Genomic DNA, 21779 nt, shown 5'->3' on the forward strand with positions numbered 1-21779 from the left:
AAACATACATTAAATAGATATCTCAAACAAGATCCTAATTAGCATGTGCACATACACACACCAACTAGGATCTTGTTTTATTTCATATGCTGATACACACAGGCTTCCTGGAGGAAGAAATAATCAAACATCTGTTACTATCTTGATTTTAGCAAGGCTTTTGACGCAGTCCTACATGACATTGTCATAAGCAAACCAGAGAAATGTGATAGATGAAGGTACTATAAGGTGAGGTTGAAAGACTGTACTAAGAGAATAATCATCAGTGGTATGCTGTGAAATTGGGAGGGCATATCTAGTGTGGTCCTCCAAGGGGACAGTCCTGGGTCCGGTACTATTCAATATTTTTTATTAATGATGTGGACAGTGGAGTGAAGAATATGCTTAACAAATCTGGGAATGACTCCAAGCTGGGAGGGATAGTAAGCATTTTGAAGGACATGATTAGAATTCAAAATGATCTTCACAAATTGAAGAACTGATCTGAATTCAACAAGATAAAACTTAATAAAGACAAATGCAAAATACTTCACTTAGGAAGGAAAAATCAAATGCACAACTACAAAATGGGGAATAACTGGCTAGGTGGTAATGCTGCTGAAAAGGATCGGGGGGGAAGGGGTGACAGTGGATCACAGACTGAATGAGAGTCAACAATGTCATCCAGCTGTGAAAAAGGCTAATATTCTGGGATGTAATAACCAGAGTGTTAAATATAAGACTTGGATGGGCATTGTCCCACTCTACTCAACACAGGCAAGGCCTAGGCTGGAGAATTCTGGGCAGTAGGCACCACACTTTGGGAAAAATGTGGACAAATTGGAAAGAGTCCAGAGGAGAGCAACAAAAATGATAAAAGACTGAGAAAACCTGACCTATGAGGAAAGGTTAAAATAACTAGGCAGGTTTAATTTTGAGAAAAGACAACAGAAGGGACCCAATAGTCTTCAAAGATGTTAAGGGCTGTTATAAAGAAGACTGATCAATGGTTCTCCATGCCCACTGAAGATAGGACAAGAAGTAAATCCGATTAATCTGCAGCAAGGAAGATTTAGGTTAGATATTAGGAAAAGTTTTCTAACTATAAGGGTAGTTAAGCTCATGAATAGTGGAAACCGCATCACTGGAGGTTTTTAAGAACAAGCTGGACAAACACCTGTCAGGGATGGTCTAGATTTACTTGGTCCTGCCCCAGCGCAGGGGGCTGGACTTGATGATTTCTCGAGGTCCCTTTCAGTGCTACATTTCTATGATTCTATGAAAATGATCTAATTTTAGTTTCTTTGATGAAAAATCCAACAAGCATAAGTACACAAGCGTGTATGATACACACACACACACACAATTTTCAAATGAAAGAATGCTAGAATGTGTAGTTAAAAATAAGATACACAATTCTTCACTTTGGTACATTGGAACTGGGAAGTGTTGCAAGTGAATTAACCTTAAAAAATTTTACATTGAAAAGCTTTACAACAGCCTGGCAGATTGAAGATATGCCTTGAGGCCACATAAAGTTATCACACGCAGGCATGAAATAGAATCCACTGGTACACCCCACAAAGGCAAAATCTTACTTGGAGATTTACTAATTGGAAATCTGAAGTAACTCAACAGCAGGAATCTACCACATGCGGTGGTACTCAGCCAATGTTGATAGCTACTGTAATATTTTATTCCCACATTTTAATGGTACTGCTGCAATTCAAGTACTTACACTATCGTGTACTTATCTCCATAAAAAGAAAGCTCCAGAAAACAAAGCATTCTGCCAGACCAAAAAAAAAAAAAAGAAAAGAAACAAAACCCACCTGATTTGTGAGGACTGTAATTACTTTATAAAGATTAACTGATCAGCCATACTGCTGCATCAACTGTTAATAAGATATGTCTGACAATGAAGAACCCACTGGTAGGTACTAATACTTTGATAGGATTTATCACTATAGCATTCAGCTCTCGATCAATAGGTTAATAAATAATAATCTCACTAAGAAACAGCATGCACTCAGGTAAACAAAATACACAAGAACATAGCTTATCCACAATTTTTGAAATCTGAATAAGAATTGTTGGTCTCTCTCCACCACTAAACAAAGATTTAATAGCAGATGCTGTAGTGAGGTTTCCTACTATTAAGATTTCCTTAATTTTACTATATTTGCAACACCTTTACTAATATATTATGAAGAGTTATAATAAAAAAAGTTAAACTACAATTGTCAGATGAATAAAGTACACAGTGAGATACATTATCCTTGTTTACCTAAGGTGAAATATATCCCAGGTGCAAGGAACAACCCACAAAATTCTATGCATGTCAAGGAGAGGGGGGAGCCAGCATGAGGCTAAATAAGCCACTTATGCCCCATATTTGGATTCCATGGATGAGTATCAGATGTCACAAAACATGCCCTGCATGCTACAGAAAGGGTCTTGACATCACTCCTATACAGGCTGGCCTGGATGTGGCCAAGTTCCCATTCGTCCTCAAGATCCATGTTTACAATGGCATGAACACAAGGGACAGCAGCCACTAGACCAGACCAAGACTTTATATATTTGCTATTGGAAGATGAACATTGATACCAAAAACACCCAAATAAAGGAATAAGTCTCTGAAGATAAACTCATGAAAGGGTTTAGAAAATGACCTTCTTGCTCAGATTGCTAGTAATTTATAAGGTAGCTCCCTCTTCTGGCTTATTATTTAATGACTTGGTGAACACCACAGTTACTTGAATTATATAATATGCAGAGCTGAAATAGAAAGTAACATCTTTCCTCCATTTCTGGTCAGGTACTATCAAGGGCTCATACTGGGATTATAAGAGCTGCTCATCATTATTTCATGTAAGGGATTTAAGTACAATATATCTGAGTAGCACACTAAGACAGACAAGATGAAGCTGCTTGACTCTCATGCATAACTCACTCTCACTGCAGAAAGAGTTTTTTTCATAATACAGTATAAATATTGAAAAACAGCAGGAGTATCACAACTGCTTTAAATCCCTGTGCAATTTGCTCCCCAGGAAACAACTGATAAATAGATATGAAGGTGGCTTTACCATTTGTACCCATATAAACTGCATTAAACTTGTGATTTCTTGAGTTCCCATTTACAGAATTACCCATTGGAAATTTAAAGTCCTGAAGTGCAGAACTGTACTACATGCTCTGGTCCTTTCAGTTGTGTTAGTTCATTCAATACTCACACATTTAAAGGATATCCTGGGATACCGCACTCTGAGGAAAATTCTGATCCCCTTCTCAGCAATGCAGAGGGGGTCTCAGGCAGCAGATTCCAGGCAATTTGTCAGCACATAAAAAACAGAATTTGGAGGGGACAACAAATGTGCACTTGCCCTATACAGACCCCAGCTCCTGGGGAGCCCTAGATGATTACATAGACCTGGCTTTCGGTTGGACAGTGAGATGGGAGGGGTTGGGCAAGTGTTGGTGATTCTGCTGCTACAGTTGGTGCATCCACAGCCCTCACCTAGATAAGAGCACAGGCCTCATATTTGCTCTAGTGGCCATGGAGTAGCTCCCACAGCCTCTCGATGGCCCAAGAGGAAGATTCATTAGTACACAACTCGATCCTTAGGCGGAGTGCCTATTCCTAGAACGTGGAATTTTCCTGCTCCCAGTATTTATCTTCAGGGGAAGTAAAATAAGATTAAATAAGATTATATTAAACATATGGGACTAAAACTTGGCCCCACTGAAGTCACTGATTTCTCATTTTATTAATGTATTACTTATAACAAAAGCAGTGTTTGTAGCTAGTTATAACACATGTATACACACAGAAGCAGATCTCCCTATTAAACTGTGGGCTAGATATTCAAAAGGTTGCAAGCCTCAAAAAGCTGTGATTTTGGCTGACTAATATATGTATATTAGAGAAACAAGGCGGGTGAGGTTATATCTTGTATGGGACCAAATTCTGTTGGTGAAAGAGGCAAGCTTTCAAGTTACGTGGAGCTTTTTGTCAGGACCTAAAGAGCAGCTCTGTGTAGCTCAAAAGCTTGCCTCTTTCACCAACAGAAGTTGTTCCAATAAAAGATATTACCTCACTCACCTTGTCACCCTAATATTTTGGGACCAACACAGCTACAAAACTGCAAATAATATACATAGAATTAGACCCACAATTTTCAGAAAAGTTACAGTAGGATGCTTCTCCGCAGGATGCAGCTGGAAGAGCATGCAAGGAAAGTTTTACCACCCAAGCACAGATAAAAGCATAACCCCCAGGAGTTGTGGGGGCAGAGCTGAGTAGATCACGTAGAGCATTGAGCCTTGGACACCTGGAGGGAGGAGAGAGAGGGGAAGATCCAAGCACTGCCGTGCAGGCACCTGCTGCAGATGGGGATGGAAGTCCCACTCTGGCAGACCTTGTAAGAATCAACAGAGTAAGGATCTGCAGACCTTAGCAGAGTGAAGAGAGTTGACTGGGAGAGGCAAGAAGAGGGCAGGCTGGAGCTAGGGAGTTGGCACTGCCCTAAGTCTGAAGCCTGGAAACAAGGCTGGTTGGGTAACCACATCTGGTACTGAACCATGGAATGGTACTGCCAGAGCCTAGGGAACAAAGACTAGCTAGAGGCTGGAGCCAAGAAGCAATGACTAGTTGAGGAACCACATCTAGAACCCAAGAAGCTGAGGGACTTGGGTAGTCCAAGAGCCTGGAAGCTAGCTAAACAACCATAGCTACTTGGGCAGGGAGGCAGGAATTCTTTGCATGCCTGGTAAAAGTTTGCTCAAGCTTGTCTGAACAGTGCACAGTGCTTTTTATGTCAAGCAGCAAGAGCCCAACATGTTTAATCAGAGATTTACAAAACAAAAAGGAAATCACAAAATAAAATACTTTAAGTTACAATTGCTAAGTGCCATTTTAGAGGAAAATTTATGATGAAACTCATCCATTAAATAATTGCCATTAGAAACTGAGAAAAAGGTTCTATAAACCATTCTGATACCAATCATAGCACCCAATTCCTGCGCGTGTGCGCACCCACCATTAAGCTTAACAGTTCTCAACAATCAGCATCCAAACAATCTTAACTCTTTCACTCCAAGAAAACACAATAACTACAGGTGTAAAAAACAATCCATTAATCCTTAAGCTTTCTCTCATGACTGGTATATAAACTATTTAATACCTTACTCTTATTCATACAAACATTGTAAAAGTTCTGGTCTTTCATACAACCACACATAATCCATAAAGATTTAAATGAAAGTTCTCTCAAAACCCATCAACATATAAACACAACCAACTAGTAATCTTTTCTTACTGAGAAAAATGGTTCCATACAGCCCTAATAGACATATCATTTAAGAAAGCTATCCTTTGACTATAAACTAAATATAACTTAGTTCAGATCATAAAACTATGCCTGTTACATTAAAACAAACTATATTTAAATTAACCTCAGATTTGATACTACAGAACGAATAGGAATATATTCAATTATCCAAAGTCATCATGTAAAAAAAGATATATAAGGCCCTGGTCTAACACAGCCAAATGGAGGGTCACGTATCTAGGAAAGAGAAGAAAGGGGGCCCTGTATCCTGGAAAGCAATGACCTTGAAAAGACCATAGGGGTCACAGTAGTTAACCAATTAAACATGATGATGATAAGCCCGGGTGATGCTTTAGCTAAGAGGGTGAACATGATCCTTGTGTGTATAAGCTGGAAAATATGAAGTAGGAGTATGGGGAGGTAATATTACTTCTGTGCATGGCATTAATGAGACTATTACTGGAATACCGTGTCCAATTCTGATGTCCACACTTCAAAAACTATGTTTAAAAAATTGGAAAGGATTCAGAAATGAGGTGCAAGTATGATTTATGGTCTGGAAAACATGTAGTATACTGAGAGACTAAAGATGCTCAACCTATTTAGTTTATTCAAGAGAAGATTACGAGTCTAAGAGTACCTACATGGGGAAGAGATTTCTGATTTATTTTCATGTTGGTTATTCAGGGCTTGATTTACCCCTGCTTTACTGCAGTTTTATGCTGATAGAACTCCATTGATTTCCATGGAATGACACTGATATAAAACTAGAGTGGTGAATCAAGCCCAAGGTTATTTAATTTAGGTCTTGTTTTGTTGTTTTTGAGAGAAAGCTATGGCAAAGAAATGGGTCTTGCAACTATACTTGAAGGTGATGAAATTCAAGTTAATTAACTCCCTCATGTCTTCTAATCCCCTCAGATGGCATATTTCCCACACACATTCTTATAACCAAATTCTACATAGTAGCACATTTCACAATATAGAAAAGTACTCTAGTCTATCAAGTACTATTTATTCATGGAGTGGAAAGGCTGTAAGAGCATGCATGAAGTTAACATGCTAGTTAGTCTATAAATCAAGCGGCACCAATGTCAACAGTGCTGCTTCCAATTCCTTAAATAAATAAAGTTTCAAAACTGGGGAGCAGAAAATTCACATTGTAAGCAGATTGCAAGTTCTAGGTGCCTAAGGTGTTCACTTTAATGTTGATGACTTCAAAAAACACATTTTAGTTAACAGTTCCTTTAAGCAAATTACTACTACATTGAATTTAAAGCCATATACAACTTATATGAAAGCTAACTGTTTACTGTAAATCAAAGACTAAGAGTTCATTGTTTAAAAATATAAGCTTTGCTTTATAATATTTCTATATGGAGGTAGGGTGGTCTAGAATTTACAGCAAGTGACTGGAGTAGAGTCCTAGGTTCTGTTCCTGACTCCGCTAATAACTTATGTGATCTTGGGAAGGTGATTTAGAGCAGTGGTTCTCAACCAGGAATCCGGGGCCCCCTCGGGGGCCGCAAGCAGGTTTCAGGGGGTCCACCAAGCAGGACTGGCATTAGACTCGCTGGGGTCCAGGTCAGAAAGCCGAAGCCCCACCTCATGAGCCTGAACCCTGGGGTCCTGAGCCCCACCACCCGGGGCTGAAGCCAAAGCCTGAGCAACTTAGCTTCATGGGAGCCCCTGTGGTATGGGGCCCCAGGCATTTGCCCTGCTTGCTACCCCCTAACGTTGACCCTGGCTTTTATATGTAGAATACCAGTTGTTGTGCCACAGGTGGGCCGTGGAGTTTTTATAGCATGTTGGGGGGGCCTCAGAAAGAAAAAGGTTGAGAACCCCTGATTTAGAGCCTGATTTTCAGAAAGTGCCGAGTACTTACAACTATGTCAATAATAATTGGGGGTGCTTAGCACCTCTGAAAATCAGGCCCTTTATCTCTGTGTCTCAGTTCATCCATTTGTAAATAGGATATAACCATACCTCTCCCCACACAGCTTTTTGAGGCTTTAAATTAAATTAATTTAATATGCATAAAATGCTTTGGGATCCTTGGAAGAAAAACAGAATGTAAGTGTGAAATACATTTTATTCATGCTAGGTAGAAATAATATCTGAAATAGGATTTTTGTTTCAACACAGCAAGACTAAATCAAACATGATTATCTTTGCTTTGATTGTTATGTTTAACTTACTGTGCTCTGCATTTTAAATATTCGCTTCTGTTTTCTGTTATGCAAATGAATGTTTTTCATCTCATTTACATCTATTTTTGGTAAAGAATAATTTTCATCCCTAATCTAAAAGAAATGTCACTGTACACAATTCTGGAATCTAATTGATGGAGCACCACAAGAAATTTGCATGCATTCAAAAGTACCTGAAGCAAGTAGTGCCTAGAAACCACATTGACTGATAGAATATAAATATAGAGATAGATACGTGTGCATTTACTGTGGTGTCTAGTATTGTAGATAAGGCCTAAATCATCATCAGCTGGTGTAGATACATTGATGCAAACCCTAGTACACACAGATAAGCCACTATGTCCACCAGTGCAGTTTCAAGCAGGAATTTCCGACCTATGAGTATAAGAAGTGTTTCAGCCTCCCTCTGAGGCAGAAAGAAGTAGGGATCGGAACAGTGAGGTCCTGCAGGAAAAATTCTAGGAGCAGCCTAGAAGCTTATATTGTGGTCGTTGTTGCTGTTGTTGTTGTTATTTAAATTCCTATTCATGGCACACTTCAGGAAAGGGAAAAGTTTGGTCTTTATCCAGAGTTCTTATACTTTGCTTGTATCAAGGATAGAATCCCACCTGTTACAGTGATGCCTCCTTGTAAGGATTGTATGCACCTCTGCAAAGAATACAGATTAGATTACTGTACATGTCCCTAGATATGAGTACCGTTTAGTGGAAAAAACGTAATCTAAAAAATAGAAAAGAGTATGTGCCAAATTCATCTCAAAAGTAAACCCACTGAAGTGAACAGATTTACAATGCTAGGTGTTAATTTGGCCCTGTAAGTATAATTTGTTTGGTCAAATTAAACTTGTATTCCTTGGTTTCCTGCTCTTGTCCTAGCAAGTCATCTCTCTGAAGTTCATCTAGCCTCCATGATGAGTAAGAACCACAGAAAGATGTACGAGAGAGCTTTCATTTTAAGTCATTGGTCAAAACTGGATTTACGATATCATCACTGATGGCAGCATGGGATTCTTTGTTCCTATATTGAATATTTATGATCTTCTTATTCTTAAGGAATGAGTAAGTCTGGTTCTAGTTCCCGGTCAGTGAATTGGCCTTGTTTGAATCTAATTTATTTAATATTTACTTTTGGGTAATTTAAATGTTTTCTTTAACACTGAGCTCAAGATAGGCCTTGTTAGCAAGTTAATTGAAAAAAATAGCACTGAACGATATCTGAAGAAGTGGTGTTTTACCCATGAAAGCTTATGTCCAAATAAATCTGTCAGTCTTTAAAGACTCCTTGTTGTTTTTGTGGATACAGACTAACACGGCTACCCCCTGATACATAGCACTGAACATACATTTCGTTCTGTCCTGTACAGCGTATGATAACCCACTAATCAGAATTACATTAATCTAAGTAGGTTTGATACACATGGATACACAATATGCAAAACCTTCATTTTCAGGCCCGTAAGATTGCTTTATACAGTTCTTACTCATCCAAACTTTTTTTTTTTAATCAAGGAAATGCTAAGTTATGACTAGTCTCCAACATTACATGCTGCCTAGGAATTATGATAAATGCTTTCAATCACATACAATATTGTAGTGGGTTTCTTTGGTATTTTCCACTCTTGTAGGGGAGAAAATATCAAAGAAACCCACCACAGTAGTATTTAGCTTAAAAAAAAAAGGGGGGGGGAACTACACAAAGTTGAGAAAACCAATTAAACTGAAGTTAAAGGGAACAGTCACAAGCCTGAAATGCGTGCAAGCTGCATGGAAACTATATAAATAAAAATTAAAAAAAAAAAAAAAACAGTAAAAGGACCAACAATATGTCACCATGGCTAAACCACAGAGTTTAAAGCGGTGGTTAGAGACAAAAAGACATCCTTTAAAAACTGCAAGTCAAATCTTGACGTGGAAAATAGAAAAGAGCATAAACTCTGACAAGTTTAAAAATATAATTAGATAGGCCAAAAAATAATCTGAAGAGCAACTAGCAAAAGACACAAAAAACCAGTAGCAAACTTTTTTTTTTTTTTTTTTTAAGTACATCAGAAGTAGAAAGGCTTCCAAACAATCAGTGGGGCCACTGGACAATCAAGGAGCTAAACGAGCACTCAAAGAGGACAAAGCCATTGGGTAGAAACTAAATTAATTCTTTGCATCCATCTTCACTGCAGAGGATGTGAGGGAGATTCCCACACTTCAGCCATTCTTTTTAGGTGACGAATCCAAGGAACTGTCCGAGACTGAGATGTCAATAGAAGAGGTTTTGGAACAAATTAAAAAATTAAACAGTAATAAGTCATCAAGAGCAGATGGTATTCACTCAAGAGTTCTGAAGTAACTCAAATATGAAATTGCAGAACTACTAACTGTGGTATGTAACCTATGGCTTAAATCAGCCTCTGTACCAGATGACTGGAGGATAACTAATGGAAACCAATTTTTTTTTTAAAAAAGCTTCAGAACATACCAGCCTATAACTGCCAGGATAAACCTAACTTCAGGACCAGGCAAATCAGTAGACACACAGATTAACATGATGATTCGTTGGGGAAGAGTTAACACAGCTTTTGTAAAGGGAAATCATACCTCACCAGTGTATTAGAATTATTTGAGTGAGTTAACAAGCATGTGGACAAGGGTGATCCAGTTGATATAGAATACTTGGACCTTCAGAAAGCCTTTGACAAATTCCTACATCAAAGTCTCTTAAGAAAACTAAGCAGTCATGGAAGAAGAGGGAAGATCCTCTCTCATGGATCAGTAACTGGTTAAAAGATAGGAAGCAAAAGATAAGAATAAATGGTCCATTTTCAGAATGGAGAGGGGTAAACTGTAGGATCCCCTAAGGATCTGTTCTGGGACCTGTGTTGTTCAACATATTCATAAATAATCTAGAAAAAGGAATAAACAATAAGGTAACCAAATTTGCAGATATTATATTACTCAGGATAGCTTTGGATTTAACTAAGTGCAAAGAGTTATAAAGGGATCTCACAAAACTGGGTGACTGGAAGACAAAATGGCTCATGAAATTCAGTGTTGGTAAGTGCAAAGTCATGCACATTGGAAAAAAAATCCAACTGGATATACAAAATAATGGGATCTAAATTACCTGTTACCACTCAGGAAAGACCTGGGAGTCATAGTGGATAGTTCTCTGAAAACATCTGCTCAATGTGCAGTGGCAGTCAAAAATCTAACAGTGTTAGGAATCATTAGTAGGGCCCTACCACATTCCCGGTCCATTTTGGTCAATATCATGGTCATAGGATTTTTAAAATAGTCAATTTCATGATTTCACCTGTTTAAATCTGAAATTTCACAGGGTTGTAATTCTAGGGGGCCTGACCCAAAAAGGAGTTGTGGAGAGGGTCGCCAGGTTATTGGAGGAGGAGCTGCGGTACAGCTACCCTTACTTCTGCGCCGCTGCTGGCGACAGCACTACTTTCAGAGCTGGGCAGCTGGAGAGCGGCGGCTGCTGGCCGGGAGCCCAGCACTGAAGGCAGAGCCGCCGCCAGCAGCAGGGCAGAAGTAAGGCTGGCATGGTATGGCATTGCCACCCTTACTTCTGCACTGCTGCTGGAAAGGTGCTGCCTTCAGAGCTGAATGCCCAGCCAACATATGCCACTCCCCAGCTGCACAGCTCTGAAGGCAGTGCAGAAGAAAGAATGGCAATACCGTGACCCCCCCCTAAAATAACCTTGCAACCCCCCTGCAACTCACTTTAGCGTCAGGACCCCCAATTTGAGATACACTGGTCTCCCCCATGAAATCTGTATAGTATAGTATAGGGTAAAAGCACACAAAAGACCAGATTTTATGGTCTGCGACACATTTTTCATGGCCGTGAATTTGGTAGGGGCCGAATCATTAGGGAAACAAATAGATAATAAGACAAAAAATATCTTAATGCCTCTATATAAATCCATGGTACACAACACACATCAAATACTGCATGCAGTTCTGATCACCCCATCTCAAAAAAAGATACAATGCACGTGGAAGGGCAACAAAAACGATTATGGAGTATGGGACAGCTTCCATACAATAAGTGATTAGAAAGACTGGGACTGTTCAGCTTAGAAAAGAGACAACTAAGGGGGGACATAATCGAGGTCTATAAAATCATGAATGGTGTGGAGAAAATGAATAAGGAAGTGTTATTTATCCCATCCCATAAGGCAAGAACTAGGGTCACCTAATGAAATTAATAGGCTGCAAACAAAAAAACAAACAAAAGGAAGTAGGGTACTTCTTTAGACAATGCACAGTCATTGTGGGACTCATTGCCAGGGGACACTGTGAATGCCAAAAGTATCACTGGGTTTAAAAAAGAATTAGATAAGTTAATGGAGGATAGGTCCATCAATTGCTACTAGAGAAAATGGTCAGGATGCAACCCATGCTCTGAGTGTCCCTGAACTTCTGACTGCAAAAAGCTGGGACTTGATGACGGGGATGGATCACTTGATAATTGTCCTGTTCTGTTCTTTCCCTCTGCATGATCTGCACTGATCACTGTCAGAAAACAAGATACTGGACTAGATGGACCATTTGTCTGACCCAATATGTCCACTCTTATGTTCACATTCTTTCCCAGCAACCATTTCCATCTCCAAATATTTTCATCAGATCTGGGCTGCTGAGCGGTTCACAAAAAAACCTGTATCTATATTGTGAACAACAACATCTGTTTAACCAACCTCTAGCAGAAGAGATAGGAAAAAACAAAAACCTAAAACCAACTTGTAAAATACACCGTGGAACTTAAGCTATGGTGGTATAAGTTTAGCAGAGAAAAGTACACATAGCCCACAGCCATTACCAATTTTTTATTCACTACTAAAATGCTGAATCTAAATCCCACCTGGAAGCATATCCACTTTGCAAATCCAAATGGCAGAATACAGGGCAAAAACCCTCCTGATCGGTCATGCAGACAGCAAATGCAGAATCCTAAGAAATCCATGCCACAAATCATCATGTTAAGGCCCTTATTCCATATTATTCACATTCCACTGAAAAATCAATGCTGCCACTGAAACATACTCCTTGGTAGCATATTTTAAAACACTTTGTAGCATGCAGGCTGACATTTGTTTGGGGTTTTTTTACACTGTTGCATATTCAAAATCATATGTAATAAAATTATTTCTTCTTACACGCAAAGAGAGGCTATTTTGTATTTGGTCTCTCATACCATAAACAAATACATTCCAGATTACCTCCCATTCCTCTTTCAGTGTTGAAAAGAAAAATTAAAATGTTACAACCAGATATTACAAGGCCTCACTCAAATCAGTAGTCTATTGATTTCAAGGGTTAATCCAGTCAGTAAAGGATGACAAGCTGGGCCCTTAGTTACCAAACCAGATGCTCCCTAACAAAACAAAAAAAGAGTTGAAACATTTTCCAAGGCCTCTGTGTATTCCAACGATGCAAAATGTTAGAATCCACCCACGGCTAACAAAAAACAGTAACATTTCTCCATCTCTGTGTGTGACACATTCAGAAATGTATACTTCACATCTTTCCAAACCAGTCCACAGCTCTTAGGTTGCCTCTTTCTCCATCATTACAGCAGGGATCCCCTCATCTAGGCATAGATGAGTTTAAGTCAGTTAGATAGGATACACATGCCCAAAGAGCTCTGTTGTTGTAGGGCATGGCTTCTGCAGAGACCAAACATCATCTGTTCAAGCATCGCTTACCTTCGGAGACCTCAAACTGTGCTGTTCCATTGAGCTGATACAGGCACCAATCAACTGCATCCTCCCCAGGGGGGCAGCCAACTAGTCAAACAAGCAAAGCCACAGTCAATAACTGTGCAGCTCACACGTTAGTGCTCCCTACAGCAGGCCGAGGAGAGGAAAGAGGGAGGAAGGCTGGGGAGGAGGCCAGAAGAAAAGGGAAAGAGGAGTGAAGCGGGGGAGGGAACAGAGAAAGGGGAGCAGGTGGGGCAGAGCAAGGAGAGGGGAGGAAGGAGGGAGAGGAGAGATGGCTGAGAGGTGCCTGGGGGAAGGGAGAACGTTTCTAAATACCCTGCTTTTGGGACATGTGTGTTGCCCTCCCTCCGAGAGACGCCCGGAACTGCTCTTTGCTTTGCTCTCGCTGCCAAGCGCTCGGGGCGCCTCCTCCTTCTCCCGGCGGAGCGGGTGGTGCTTGCCGCCAGCGCAGGCTGACTTGGGGCGCCCAGAAGAGGCTCCGCCCGGAGCTCCCGGAGAAGGCGGTGGCGCCGGCGCAGCCTCCCCACGGCACTGGGCACGGAGAGGCCGCAAAGCAGCCCCAACAGGTGTGAGTGGAGTCCGGGTCCGGAAGGGGGATTGGCCCGGGCACAGGGCTGCACCTCAGAGCGGCCGAACCCGGGGGTGGAGGCTGCATGCTGGCCAGGGGGCTGCAGGAATGTACTGGGGGGAGGCGGGGCCGTGTCAAGGTGTGTGGACGTGGGCGTGTCAGAGCGGGAGCATCTACCAGGCTGCTGGGGGTCAGCCCCAGGCATGAAGCCAACATCCTGAGATACCTCAAGCCCGTTTCTGGGTATGGCCTCACTAAGGGGTTTTTTAAACTGAAGGTAATTGATTGCCAAGTAATATGTTATTCTGGGCACGCCACAAACATCTGCCCTAGGACCCCTCAGGTAAAAAGCACAAAGGCTTGAGAAGCATCCAGACTACCAGGTGCAGAAGGGTTACCTATCTAGAGTTAACTGGTGATCAGTCAAATCAAATTACTCTAGTGTAGACAGGGGTTCTGGAACAATTTGTATAGGGAGAGCTATTGAACCAAATGGTAAACCCTGTATATGATGGGAACCACTTCAAGCCAGGGGGTGCGGTAGCACCACTAGTTCCAGCCTATGAGTGTAGGCAAGGCAATTTTCATAGACACACAACACCTGCACAAGAGGAGCCTAGGAACTTACATTCACACCCTGCTGCCTGCTACCTTACTGTGTCCTAGGATTGCAGAGGTGATAATTGCCCATTTCATTCTCAATGGTCTCCTACAACATGTGAACCCCTGATACTCGCAAACTGTCCCACCTTGTATTTAGCTTGGGCCCTCTGGTTACCTTCCCCAGACTTGAGGAAGAGATCTATCTGTGAAGCTCAAAAACATGTCCCTTCCATCAGAAGAAGTTAATCCAATTAAAAGATATTACCCTGCCCACCTTGTCCGTTTTCATAGAGAAAATCCTGAGCTGTGAGATTCAGATTTGAATCTGGGCCTCCCTTAAGTATCAAGGAGAAGGGATGTGGGATTTCAGGTCAAGCCCATATCTGGCTTCATGAATGCATGATGTATGATCACTATGAAAAACAAGACCATTATCATTTGCAGGTAAAATTGACTTTACTGCAGCATTCAAAGTATTCCTAGTCTTGGACCATTCAGCAAATATGATGAGTAAGTACCGCAAATACCACAGTAATTGTCAGGTTATAATGGGGACCTCTCTATGTTATGTGTCATGGTCATATATATGTATGCACACATGCTGGTTGCATGGGAATGTTTTTGTACACTGAGACCACTGTCAGATTACAGTAAACCACACACTGTAAATTTCTATATTCCTGCATACACATACACTAAAAACACTTCTGGGGAAAAATTAAAAGTACATAAAATGTTCTGTTCACCAGGAGGTGTTCTTGGCATATGATTTAGTACTAAGATTCTGAGTTCTTAGTGTACAGCTGGCAGCAGCATCTTGCTGAAGTATTCACCTTTCTAGGTGACCTTATGTCAGAGGCCCTCATTTTGGAAGTATGGTGAGACCAGTGTTCCTTGCATGGGCAAATGATAAAAGTCGCAAACATATAGTACAGAGAGAATATTACCAGCCCATATTGGGGAACTGAAGGCCAGCCACAGAAAAAAGTATCAATCTTGCCTGGTTGTGGCATAATCACACTGGGCTCGCCTCTAGTTTTTGCCAGTTGTGCAGCAGTTTATGTGGCTTGGAATAAACATTTTTCTTTTGTACATTTTCTGCTTGACATGCTTAGCCTCACCCAGCTCGCCATGCCCATTGTCCTATCCACATTTCTATGTGGTCTTCTGGCATGTAGAGGTTTTTGTGCACTTGCACTGACCACTGCATAATTTGATTAATTCCCTTGTCCCACTCAAATTATTTTCCACTCAAATTTCTCTCCCCACTTTTTCTGTTCCACACAAGATAATGGAATATTTGGGCCCTTGTGAAAACGTTGGGAAGGGACTTAGCCATTCAGAAATAAATATGTGTAGTAGGTTTCATCTGAAAGCAATGTATTTTCCAGAAATCCTCAGCTACTTTTAGAAATAAATCAAAATGTCTGTGTTTAACCCCTCCTGTGACATTAACCCAAATCACCCAGGGTTATAATGCCTTCTTAAGTATAGTCAGCAATATTAATGCATTTAGACAGTATATGTCCCTGGGCCTCATTTGCTGGATATTCACTTGTTTTCTGGGAACTGAAAAGGTTAATGAAGAAAGATATGTTGATGATTAAGAGGAGAGAGAACTTTTTTGCAGCTTTTTCAAGCCTAAACTTCATCCAGCTACTTTCAGTACTATTGACTCCATCCACAAAATACCTGTGGATCCTGATTGTACTTCATGCAAAATATTCCAGCCAATAAAATCAACCTTGGCACTTCAGCAGTTTTATCTTCTCATAGTGTTTTGGGAGAAGTCATTTCACAGTCCACCACATTAGCTGGCAAATTAATGGCCCTACTCTGAGAGAATTTATCTGAAAGTGGATTTAAGCAGATATGCGGCAGAAATTAGTCTCACTCTGTGTAACTCAATAAAATTGCCTAACATTGGTAGGTGCTTTTCATTCAGGACATCAAACTACTTTACAAACTCTCTGTATACACATAACTTACTGGCTCTTCATCGGGGGTTTTACACTGCACAATTTTTTTTCTCTTTTTTAAAAAGGGACAGAACCTGATGTCAGTTGTGGTGGAGTAAATCTGTCCATACAGATGTCTTGGATTAAGGCTGATCTACATATGAACATCCACCAAAATAACAATTCAATTTTAATTCATGCCTTTTGTTATTTTGGAGCAATTCTCTGTGTGGGTATATGTGTATAGGTATAGTCTGAAAGCACTTTAGGACTGTTTGGTGCAGAACATGCTATATAAACCACAAATTACTTGGAATAGTTCACATATCTCAGTTTCTCAGGGAAAGGATTTTAACCAAACTCATTAAAAAGATGTGTAATTATATTACATTATATTAACATTTGACCTACAGGGATCTGGGGAAGATAGACAAGTTCTCCCACAATATACCACAAACCAATTCCTAGAGCTGCTCCAGGTAGTGAGGCACTAAGGATACACACCTAGAAATGCTAGCATGAAACACATATAACTGCAGTGCCAGCATGGACACGGATACACTGGATATGGTGTGCATGCAGCTCTGCAGTGTGGCCTCTTGGTGGTGGGCTTGGCTAACATATGATAGCACTGATGTAACTAAATCGGTTTCTAATCCAGTTTTGTTAAATGGGTGTGCAAACTGTATGTAAACAAGACCTCAGGTACATATAATGATAGGTTTCAGAGTAACAGCCGTGTTAGTCTGTATTTGCAAAAAGAAAAGGAGTACTTGTGACACCTTAGAGAGTAACCAATTTATTTGAGCATAAGCTTTTGTGAGCTACAGCTCAGAAGTGAGCTGTAGCTCACGAAAGCTTATGCGCAAATAAATTGGTTAGTCTCTAAGGTGCCACAAGTACTCCTTTTCTTTTTGCAGGTACATATAACGTACCTATGACTTTGGTATATAAGCACCAATTTCAACTGTTATTTCAGTTTTTGCATTGGTATAAATGAGATCAGAATTGAGTCTGAAATGTTTTAGCTTGTCCATCAGAAATTATAAGGTGAATTTTAGGTAGACATAATTTGCCCAAAGCAGAATTTGACCAGGATACTTGGGAACACTCCTATGCTTTTTGATCACCAGAAGCCTCATCAGAAATAGGGCATTATTTTGGTACTCAATGCTCTGTCTGTATATTGATTAATCAGGGGCTTATGATATCACATCCCAAACTGGTATAACACTGCCTCTTTAAAACTGGTATAATACTGTGACTCCCATGCAGCATGTCTGGATGATGTTCTCTACCTTTCCCATTGGTGTCTGTGGGGCACCACACAGAATCAGGACTCTGCCTATGTGATTCACAACACAAACCTAGGACCACAGAATGTGATCTTGCTTATATAAAACTAGTATTGTTTTTAATGGAAAAGGAACAGGTCCATAGTGTAAAATAAAACTTAATTTTGATTGGAAATGTAGAAAATTTCAAGTCTTCATGGAGTCTGGACTTTAGAGCCCTTTAACATTTTTGAACCATTAGCCCATTCACAAAGAAATTTCACAAAAAAGTTTTTTTAAAAGAAAAGTTTTTAAATTGTTTGAGATTATTAAAGAAAGCTTGTCTGAATATTTAAGTCTCTGAAAATTAATATCATACAATATATAATATATTGCCAACAATATATAATAAGACCTACTCAGTCATGCAGTTTTGGATGGGCAGTTTCTTGCACAGAGCTGCAATTTAGAAAATTGTTTAATACTTGCAAAACTCCATCTCTGCGCAGTGCAGGGCATAGGGAGGGTGCTCTACAAGTACACGCAATGCAAAATATGGGACATCATTGTCTCGCTCGTAAATATTACTAGACTTGCCAAAACCCTCCTCATTTGGAGGGAGGCGGCTGCCTTGTTTTCGTTTAATTTTAAGGCACTTTTTAAACAGCATCTCTCTCTCTCTGGTGATAAAGTCTCTTGCTGTGTTTCGGGGAGACACGTAAAAATCTGGGTCATTCTTTTAAATCTCCTTGATATTTCTGAGCGGGTAGGTATTGTCCAGCTCTGAATGGTGTGATCCCCACCCAGCCCCTGACTCTTCTCACCCCTGCGTGGTTTGCTTTTACGAGCCCCCCCCGCATGGCACCATGAAGGAGGCGTGGTGGGGGCGGGAGGAGCAGAGGACGTGGCCTCGTGCTGCGGCGCAGGGTGGGTGCGGAAGTGAAGGGGGGAAGTCGGGCTGCAGCAATGTTGCAAGCGGTTCCCGGCTGGGCGTTGCACCGGCTGTGCGGGCGCACAATGTGCCTCCTGCTGGCGTTCCTCAGCCTCATCCCGCGGGCGGCTTGCCTGGGGGAGCTGAAGGCTTTTGTGGTCGCTCACAGCCACATGGACGTTGGCTGGGTTTACACCGTGCAGGTAGCTCCCTCCAGTATTGTCTGTGCTTGGGGTCCCCTCTTCTGCTTCTCCCAGCAGTGCCTGCCGGGAATCCAGGGCGGTCAGACCAACCACCCGGAGATAAGTCTCCTGTCGGCACCCAGTTGGTGCCCCCGTGTTTGCATGAGCCCCGTGAGGTTTCCGTCCTGGCTCTCTGTGTGCTTATTCACTCATCCATCCGTTTACTAATTTTATGTGAGGTGTGTTTCCTCTCCCCATGCCTTCCCCACCAGTGGCAAAGTAGTTTCCAACGCAGGGCAGTGACCCTGAGGCAGATCAGTTCTGTAACTGGCTCAGATGGGAGGCTTTCGCTTCTGCTTTTTTCCCCACTGCTGTAAGCTACAGGCCTGATCTCTTCCTCAGTGAGCATTTGGGGTGCTCAGTGGACATAGAATTAGGCCCTAGCATAACTCTGTTCAGGGGTTCTCAAACTGGAGGTTGGAACCCCTCAGGGATTCATGAGGTTATTACATGGGGGGTCACAAGCTGTCAGCCGCCACCCCAAACCCCCCTTTGTTTCCAGCATTTATAATGGTGTTAAATATATTTAAAAGTGTTTTTAATTTATAAGGGCCGGGGGGCGCACTCAGAGGCTTGCTATGTGAAAGGGCTCGTGAGAATAAAAGTTTGAGAATCACTGCTCTACATTCTCTAAGGTCCTGTGTGCAGAACAAAACAAACCATGTAACAGAAGTTTAGCTGAGATACCGTATTCTCTTCTTATGCCGTCACATGCTTCAACAATAGTTCCGTCTTGTTGTATAGACTGAGATTTGTATAGGGAAAGAGCACACTTTGGGTAAATGCTCCAGGCCCAGCCAGATGATGGCAGTGTGGCTGTGCACTTCCACCAGTGGTAGCAACAGTGGGAACTCTAGAGTAGATAAGGCTCAGGGGGGAAGCGGGGGAAGGCCACCTTTCCCATTTAGTCGGGTTTAAATGACTGTAGTATCTCCATTCAGTAACCTTCAGTTAAATTGGAGCAACTTCTGTCTGTAGACACACCCTAATGATGACAGCATTTGGAAGTTATTTCACAATGGGTATAGTCAAGGCCCTTCATTTTCATTTTTTATTTTGTTTAAATTAAAATTTCCCAGGAAATTAAAAAGGAGTGAAAATAGGTGGACTAAATTAACATTTTTGGGTAAATATCAGAGTTAATATTGGGAGATGGGAGGACATAAAAAATGCAACAGAGAAAAGGAAGAGTTGAATGTAAAAGCGGTGATTTATGTAATGAACTGTACATTACCAGTATGTACACATATGTACATGTTGTGTACAATCTTCCACTACATTGCCTTATTTTAAGATAGTTTCACATAAACCCTGAGACTAATTTATTAACATAAAAACATATATCTAATGTATTGGATTTTCTTAACATAATCATATTTTCATGATCTAAAATTGGGGTGAAATGGGTAAAAAATAATGAATAATAGCTTTTGTAAAACCCTGGATTTATTTATTTTTTTATCTGTAAAAACTGAAAACAAAGGGCCTTAGGTAAAGCTTAGGTTTCAGGGCCTACAGAGTGAAGCCAAGGATTTAAATAATGTTTACAGGGGTGGTTGTTTTGTTTGTTTTTTTTTCTGGGGTTTGGTTGTTTTCCATCCTGCAAGCTAGACGTGCAAGAAGTAACCTGCAAAAACCATAATGAATCCCTGCTCATATTGATTCACTTTGATCATTCACATTATATTTGAGTCAGGAAAGTTATGGAGAGGACATGGTTAATTTAGAAATGTGTGTACGTGTCTCTTTGATTTTGGTTGTTTGTTTATTTGAGAAGACACTCCTGATGCAATTTTTAAGAAGAAGAAAGCACTTCTGGAGTATATCTGGAGCTACGCTTTCATCGTTCAATGATTCCATGTGCTAGAATTGTTGTTGATGGGTCAGTCTGCTGAGAAATTGTGATTATTATTATTTTAATATTCTTGTAGGATTCTTTTAGAGGAGTTATAAGTGGGATGGGAGAAGCATACTAGAAAGAGACATTTTAAAACAAAAAAATTAACATTTTGATTGAGGAGGTGTTGGAGCCTAGCATTGTAGAAGGATGTTAACAAAATAGTTTCAGCTAAATAAGTGAGATACTAAGCAAAATCAAACAGTTCCTTAATAGCTTTCATGTCTTCGTTTCTAAATACTATCTCAGTTAGTTGTAGAGATCCCTTTAGTTATATGGATGATGTTTCCGACACTTTACATACTAGATAGGCAAAGGATCAGAATTTTTTCTGGGAGCTTTTCTTCTGATAGTATGACAGGGAATCATTGCTGTTCTTTTATTTTATTTTTTAAACAGGGTTACTGAATTATTCCCTTAGTATCACAACGCATGGAAGAACACAGAAGCACTTTGTATTTTGGATCTGTCAATGGGTGACGATTCTTCCAAAAGAAATGAAACTTTAAATATCAATTTCTAAGAAGACAAAATTGCTTGAGGCTTCAGCTCCTCTATTATTAAATCATGAGCATCAATGATTCCTTTGGTCAAAAACCACCAAGAATATCTGTAGATCCTTTCAAGTGCTTCTCTAATAAAGTGAAACCTAAACGTAAGTCTCTGTAGGACACCGATGTCCTAAATTCTGTGTATTTTTTCTTCAAAGTTTGCTTTGTTATTACATATCACTTCTGATTAACAATATCTTTTGGACCTTTCATTGTTCACATTCACAGCATGAAAAACAACATAATTTATTGTATGAAAATAGGAAGCTTTTTTGTGTGCTGAAAATTTTGCCATTGATGCTGAATTCTGACCTTGGATACACCCATAGATCGCAGTTGACTTTGAGGGGAATTACGCCTGTCTATCTGAGGATAGCATTTGATCCACAGTCTACCTAACATAACATTATGGATTCTGTCCTGTACACCTTACAGCAACATTGAAGACTGTGGGAGTTTTGCGAAAATATAGTGTGCAGAATAGAGTTCCATGTCTCTGTGT

General features: G+C 40.5%; 2 protein-coding genes across 6 annotated transcripts in view; one reads left to right on the forward strand and one right to left on the reverse strand.

The window, feature by feature from the left end:
• The window catches only part of PPP2R2C (protein phosphatase 2 regulatory subunit Bgamma), a 292251-nt gene extending 278288 nt beyond the window's left edge, over positions 1-13963 (reverse strand). Inside the window, exons 1-2 of one of the 2 annotated variants that reach the window (XM_037898107.2) lie at positions 13569-13963; positions 13239-13319 (exon numbers count right to left, since the gene is read on the reverse strand). In XM_037898107.2, coding sequence (XP_037754035.2) covers positions 13239-13319; positions 13569-13908 — 421 coding nt within the window. In that variant the 5' untranslated portion in view covers positions 13909-13963. The remainder of the gene's footprint in view (positions 1-13238; positions 13320-13568) is intronic. The other variant, XM_043544684.1, reaches the window with a different exon arrangement.
• Positions 13964-14871: 908 nt separating this feature from the next.
• MAN2B2 (mannosidase alpha class 2B member 2) overlaps positions 14872-21779 on the forward strand; it is a 66526-nt gene continuing 59618 nt past the window's right edge. The window contains exons 1-2 of one of the 4 annotated variants that reach the window (XM_037898100.2): positions 18577-18790; positions 21126-21381. Coding sequence is in view for 2 of the 4 variants with exons in the window: in XM_037898098.2 (XP_037754026.1) it covers positions 18623-18790 (168 nt within the window). In the remaining 2 variants the exon portion in view is untranslated. Of the gene's footprint in view, positions 14935-18420; positions 18791-21125; positions 21382-21779 lie in introns of those variants that run through there. The other 3 variants (XM_037898101.2, XM_037898098.2, XM_037898099.2) reach the window with 3 other exon arrangements.

The sequence above is a fragment of the Chelonia mydas genome, chromosome 4 (assembly GCF_015237465.2).
Source record: "Chelonia mydas isolate rCheMyd1 chromosome 4, rCheMyd1.pri.v2, whole genome shotgun sequence".
NCBI lineage: Eukaryota > Metazoa > Chordata > Testudines > Cheloniidae > Chelonia > Chelonia mydas.